The 6,993-nt window shown below is 34.6% G+C and overlaps 1 protein-coding gene across 1 annotated transcript; it reads left to right on the top strand.

Annotated features, from left to right (window-relative positions):
- The first annotated feature begins 760 nt into the window (after nucleotides 1-760).
- Nucleotides 761-5,782, top strand: LOC100182740 (phosphatidylserine decarboxylase proenzyme, mitochondrial-like). The gene is made up of 9 exons (XM_002120077.5): nucleotides 761-993; nucleotides 1,052-1,346; nucleotides 1,403-1,537; nucleotides 1,591-1,686; nucleotides 1,924-2,044; nucleotides 2,256-2,411; nucleotides 4,384-4,544; nucleotides 4,813-4,947; nucleotides 5,192-5,782. The coding sequence occupies exons 1-9, from the start codon at nucleotides 857-859 to the stop codon at nucleotides 5,273-5,275; spliced, it is 1,320 nt and encodes a 439-aa protein (XP_002120113.3). The 5' UTR covers nucleotides 761-856; the 3' UTR covers nucleotides 5,276-5,782.
- Nucleotides 5,783-6,993: the final 1,211 nt, after the last annotated feature.

The raw sequence follows: 6,993 nt of genomic DNA, 5'->3' as shown, positions 1-6,993 counted from the left end.
CTAGAACCCGTTTGTTGGTTACTTTAAATTTGTTTTGATCGAGCCTAGTCGACCGTTGTAGTAAAAGGATTAATTAATATAGCAGGGTGGGGGTAGATGGGACACCTTTTCATTAAGGTGTCCCATCTAAAGGTGTGTCCCATCTTCCCCAACTCTGTTAAAGGTGTCCCATCTTCCCCGACTCTACTATCTTATGCTAATTAGTTTAAAACGTGCTCATTCATTAGATCTGTGATCTCTTGTTTGACTTTATTTAAATTTATAGAGAAAAATAACTATATTTAAATATATATTTCCAACAAAACGTTTGTTTGAACGTTTTTGATTAAACTTATTAAATAATTAATTTCTTAAACAGGTAGGTTAACTGTAAGCGTTAACCTACCAAATAACTAAACTAGCCTAATAAACTGGAACAGTTGATGTAGTTTTTAAAATAAACAACTAAAACCGCCTAAAACCATTGAGCGCCTATCTTTTACAATGGAGACCAAGCGAAAATGATTTAGGGGCGCAATAAAAAAACTAAAGTTACTTAATTTACTAAAATATTGGGTACCCGAAAACTATACAGAAATTAACATTTTTAAATGACGATATATATAACAAACGGTGAGGAGGTTTATGTCAGTTCACATTGGGACACACTTTTCACGTTGAGGTTTTGCGCTGTACAATACTTATTTTCGTATTTTATTTATAAACTAAATATAACATGAATATTACTTGCCGATTCATTGTTGTTGTTTTGTTTTCGTGATTTGTTGTTGCTCATGGTCCATCCAATACAAGTCACAAACTTGTCATTTCAGATTATTTTTTTGTGCGAACTAGGTTTAATTTGGTCAAAGACAAAATGATTGTACGCATAATGAATTTTATATTTTCGTTCCTGCTTTGTATGCACTTTATACCTGGTGCTTTAAAATCTTTTCTTGGCGTAAAAAGCAAAATGCCGACAAGCAGGAAGGAGCGTGCACGTACTGATAAATGGTAAGCGAAGTCAACAAATTATTATATATTTTTTATCAATAAACAAAATGATTTTCAGCTTGTCAACTCTGAAGAGGAAACACTTACGTAGTAGCCTACGTTTATGGGAAGTCGCTCCAAAAAATAACATTATACGCACTTCCAAATCACCAAGCATTATCCCTGCTGGTTGTTTAGTATCTGGCAGCTGTACATGTTTAGTAACCATAGCAGCAGTAAGCCTAACATCATGTACATTTAACGCATTGGATTCCAACTCTTGGTACTGTTTGCTTCTGTTGGCCTCATATAGCGTATGGGACAAGTCAGACAGTATTAGGAGTAGTGTTCAAACATTACTCAGTACATTACAGGTAAACTGAAATAAGTTTCTTAATATGTTCTGTTTAATACACAATGCTTTATACAGATTACTACACTACAATATGTACCTTTTCGTTATTTGTCTCGTCTTTGGGGCAAACTGTGTTGTATACACGTGCCTTACACATTACGACCTTATATTTACGGCATGTACATTACTATGTTCGGAGTTAACCTACAGGTATGTGTCATTATGCAATGAAATAGTCATAAGTTAACCAATCTAACACACAGGAGGCTGACCCACCGAACGTGCATTTCTACAGCACACTAGGCGAGTTCTTTCGGCGTAAAATAAACTTGAAACTGCGGCCAATTTCTAATGTGCAGGTAAATGTTACTAACTGTTTAAATACAGTACTGTTGGGAAATTTGCGAAACCTTTGTTATCGTATTTTTAACAATTAACAAGACCAATTCCTTCTATTGGAGTCAATAGGTTACTGCTTTATAATTATTTGAATGTTCTTTTGTACCACCAAATAGGACGAAAAACTGGCATAAAAATATACCCCATCTTTCCCAAACCTACTATACGATTTTTTAACGTTTATTTTGTTTTATAAGGTGGTAAGTCCAGTGGACGGAACAGTGCTCCATAATGGAAATATAGCAAACGGTCTTGTGGAACAATTAAAAGGAGTCTCATTTTCTGTCCAACAGTTTTTGGGTCCATTGCTAAATGATGGTAATGTTTGTGTGTGTTGTTGTGCCTGATATTATGTAGCATTGGTATTTTGCTTGTAACATCCCAACGCGGTTGTGGTTCTGTCATTAAAACCTGACAATTCCGAAACACTCAAACCTGGTCACCATACCGCAGGCCAGATAGCGAAATTGTAGAATTATATAAACAAAATTTATTCATTAAAAAACTTTGTTGAATTCGCTTGTTACAGATAATAATATTCCACTGGTCGAATATTCTAAACGCCTAATGATGGATCCATTAAAAAATAAACTCTACAACTGCGTTATATACCTCGCACCTGGTGACTATCACAGGTTTCATTCTCCAGTGGAGTGGACGGTGCTACGAAGGCGACATTTTGTCGGTAAGTTTTTCAACATATTTACATTCAGTTAAATTTGTGGATATATATGCTTATAAATAAATCAATGTCATCATCATCTTTTCATCACTTCCCAAATGTACTGACCATCTTCTTATAGCTTCGTTTAATTTCACTTCATGATGGGCATTTGTTGGAAAAACAGCGCTCACAGCTTTAAAATCCTTACCCAAATTTACTAAATTTCTTGACACAAAGGTAACGGTTCGTTGTTGATACGTATTTGTAAGCGTGCTCATGTCTGTTGTTGTGTTAAATTCAATCTTGCTTTTTCCTTGAGTTATTTCCATTTTCCTAAGGTTGTAAATGGTCCATTGATCATCGCGAGCTACTGTCCCAGATGTATCACAATTGTTAAGAACTAATTCTTCAGTTACAGAAAAGTTTAATATATTGTTAAGTAGTTGATCAGAAACTTGCCCGGTAATTGAGTCGCAGCATATAGTTAACGGCTTGGTGTTCCAAAACGATACAGTTGCATTTGCTTGTTTGGCAGTAGATGATATTTGATCGCTGGTGATATTAACACATGGGCAGATTAGGGAAAATATTTGATGAAACAGACAATTACTATATTGGCACGAGCAGTTTGAAGCGATTATCCCATTTGATGTGGAGATAAATTTAATGAAGTTTGATCGGACAAACATATTTGACATTGCAATAAGCAACAATACAAACAACTTATTCATGACACCAGCAGTTCTTAAAAACCCTGATGTTAAATAGATCGTTAGTTAAAACAAGGTATAAAAGATATCGCAAAAAAAACAATAATTTGCCTTTTTTAATTGTAAAAGGATGGCCGCTCAATCGAAAAACACTAGTGACGTCACATAGTAAAACATAATTGACTCGAAAAAATACGAATTTAAACGAAAACGTCGGAAAGAAAATTCAGATTTTAAATTAACGGAAAGAAAAATCTGTTTCAATTATTCAGCGCAATATAGACTTCAGTGATAATTTATTAAGTAATAAATCAACATTGGACGTTGGAAGCTTAATTTAATGGTTACAGAAATATTATAATCCGCATTCGTTCTTTTATTTTTGATAGTTAATTTCAGGTTTTGAATTTAGATAAGTTGAATATTGGTTATGGCTATATGTCCTTCATAAAAACTACTAATATGGGTATCGTATGTTTCTGGCTACTTTAGCCCTACGCCCTCTCCTGTGCTCTGTATATCATCACTGATATAGTGACAGACGCGCACTGGTGCTAAACCGGCAGATCACTCAGGTCTTTGTTTTTCAGGCTACGGACCAACGACTGTAGATAGCGTGTTGACATTTTTCAGTGAACCTTTACCAACGAAATGTGAAAACTGCTCTTCCGCAGCATGGTTCTTAAAACACTTAACCGCGAATAATGACTAATTCACTTTTTTCAAAAAGCGTCATATACTTTATAACTATATCTATCCTGCCTTATAAATTTGCCAGTCACGCATTCAATTTCAAGTGAATAGCTGTTTTCACCATAGATTATTTGTTCGTTCCGAAGGACTATATACACCGAATGACGCGCCTCTTTTGTCCTGCTATTTGCTCACAGTGTAAGAATAATAACCACAACGTTTTCACCGAACGTAGGCTCTTAGAAGTAATGAAATTTATATTATAAGCAGATTTGTAATAACAACCAAAATATTATTTTCTTTTAAACTCAATAACAAATTCGTTACAAATTTTAAACTTCGAAAAAAAAACACAGAAAATCATAAATTTCATGACACGTTAAAAGTTACAATCATTTACACCACCTATGATGTAAACCCGTGACTTTGATGGCCATGAAAGCGTTGAGTAATACCCGTTAAGTCAACACGAGATGATTAGCTTGGTTTCAAAAAGTATGCACCATATTTATGTTTGTAAACTATATATGTGCATAATAAACATTTGTTACAGCTGTTTCGACAAATTTACATATTTCCTTTATCGGCAGGGGATTTAAAAAGTGTTAACCCCCGCATGGTGTCGTGGTTTCCTGATCTCTTCGTAACCAATGAACGGGTGGCTTTATGTGGGAAGTGGAAATATGGTTTCTTTTCAATGACCGCCATCGGTGCAACTAACGTTGGTTCTATAGTTGTTTACCATGATAAGTTATNTTCGATGCTAAACTGGTTTTATAGTAGGGTGAAGGAAGATAGAGCACCTTTTTAATCTAGTTTCTTGTCCCATTTAGAAGTAAACAAAGAACAATGAGTTATAAAACCGTATCTTCACGCCTCCCATAGACTGTTGTTAATTGTTTAAAACAAGATCAAAAAAAGAATAAAATAAGAAAAGTTTTTGAATTGTTGGCTTTATAATTGCGTACTTGATTATTTATCGTTTTGATTCGGTATGTAACCTTGATTGTTCAATATAGGAACTTGTTACGAATCAACCACAAGCCAAACCAGGAAGTTACTTTGACCATCAATATAAGGATGGATTGAAATTTTTCAAGGGAGATCCTCTTGGTGAATTTAAACTTGGATCAACCGTTGTTTTGCTGTATGAGGTGATGTAAGGATATGACTGATTTATCGGCGCGTGGCGGGCAACGACAGTCGTTCTAACACGGGTGCTCTGTTTCATACACCTCGTGCCCACCTACAAGTTATAGTAAAGTGGGGGAGGACGGCGTTGTACAAATTGTTAACTTTACAATAAAATTCCGTTATCACAATTTACAAATCCTAAAGACCTAAAATATATATGGATCAAAAGTGACACCTTTTCACATATCAGCATTTACGTTTCAGGCGCCAAGAGAAGAAAACGTTTTTTCTCTTACAAATGGAAAAATAAAAATAGGACAACAACTTAGTTTGTCTTTTTCAAGCTAGACCTATTTAGCTGAATGTTACTCAGACTGACACAATTTTATACTCGTCTTCGATTTTTCTGTTGTCTTCTTAAAAAAACCGTTTAGAATTACTTTTTGCAATGCAAATATTTAACACATTTTAGAAAACACAATTAACGTCAAACGTCACTAAACTTGACCTTTTTTAAGTTCACAACATGCGCAATAAATAATATACTAAGTTCCAAAATGAAACGTCATACACACAGTTTGCTTTTTTTGTTTTTCTTTTTTTTATATATCATGGCGTGTAAATGTCTTAAAGACTTTAATTTCACCCGTTGTGCGGAGATGATACGACCTAATAAAGATATCTCTGGTCGGCCATGCGGAGACCATTAGGCACGTAAACATTCGTGTACAATACTGCTGTGTTTTGTTCTCTAAGTTATTTTATATTTACACTGTTAATCCAACGCTAATATGTTGTTTACTTATCTACACAAGCCGCTATTTCGGGCGTTTAATAAACCAGCACAATATATAAGCGATTGCATTTGAAATGAACCCTATATAGTAATATGGGGTAAGATGGGACACTTAGCACATGCTTTCCAAATATCCTGGTGTTTTAAACAATTAACAACGGTCTATGTAGGTCGCGAAGTTACGGTTTTATAATTCTTTGAATGTTTTGCGTTGTGGGGAGGAGGGAGATGAGACACATATTCATTCTATTTTCTAATTTCATTTGGTAGTAAACAAAGAAAATTCAAAGAATTATAAAGCCGTATCCTCACGACTCCAATAGCCTATATTGGTAATTGTTTAAAACACGATCGGGATTTTTTGATACTATCTGCTAAAACTGTCGATTCAGTGAATGCATGAATAAATGAATGCTATTTATTTCGTCTCTTCGGTGACGATAACAAAGACCAAGAGCGAAAGACAGGTATTAACGGTAAAACAACAGTTGTTAAAACACGGTTATTGAAAAAGGAAAGAAATAATGTTTTGGATAAAAGGCGCGACCGTCCACCCTGCAGACGACACAACGTCAAAATTAAGTAAGTAACATTTAATTAAACATGTTAAAGTTCTAATTGGAAGAAAAGTGTGCGTAAGGACACAACCCGTTCAGTGGGGAATCGACCTTTTAAAGAAGATTGTGTAATTATAGCAATTCGAAAACACACAGTGTAATACGGGACAGTTTAAAATTTTTATTCTTTTCGTTAATTTTGATTAATAAGTAAATTTATTATTAGGAAACACGTAAATACCACGTAATTTAAATGTTTCATCCTATTTTATTAAACTACGATCATAGTATACTGAAGTGATACTATGTTACGATACTGAATTGGCGATTCAAATTCACAAACTACAACATTTTGGCAGTCTTTACCCGATTCCGGTCTTCCTCTACTCTACTATACATAAAGTTTATCGCGGACATGTTTTGTTCGCCGCCTGTCCAAAATTACCAGCATTTGCATTAGATTTAAAATGTCTGAATCAATGTAACCTATTTTATCTTAGCGTAGCGGCGCAACGGCGGTTGTACTAACACCGTGCTTTGTTCTATTTACGAATTACCAAGTGTAGGTAATTATTATTTTTTGGGGGGCATTTTCTTTTTTAATGTTTTGCTGACGAACTTGAACTGTGTAACTTGCTTTAGTTGTTATAACAAGGGTGTTCTGCTTACGAGTAACCACCGGAATGCTTTGTATTCGACTATTTTTTGATTTT

Source organism: Ciona intestinalis, chromosome 4 (assembly GCF_000224145.3).
Source record: "Ciona intestinalis chromosome 4, KH, whole genome shotgun sequence".
Taxonomy (NCBI): Eukaryota; Metazoa; Chordata; class Ascidiacea; order Phlebobranchia; family Cionidae; genus Ciona; species Ciona intestinalis.
The sequence above is the reverse complement of the archived record's forward strand: the minus strand, read 5'-3'. Positions and strand labels throughout refer to the sequence as shown.

Excerpts from the sequence above, each read along its gene's own strand:
- LOC100182740 (XM_002120077.5), top strand. The coding sequence starts at position 857 with ATGATTGTACGCATAATGAATTTTATATTTTCGTTCCTGCTTTGTATG. Across the intron at positions 994-1,051 it reads CGTGCACGTACTGATAAATG|CTTGTCAACTCTGAAGAGGA; the intron begins GTAAGCGAAGTC and ends AATGATTTTCAG. Across the intron at positions 2,412-4,383 it reads ACGAAGGCGACATTTTGTCG|GGGATTTAAAAAGTGTTAAC; the intron begins GTAAGTTTTTCA and ends CTTTATCGGCAG.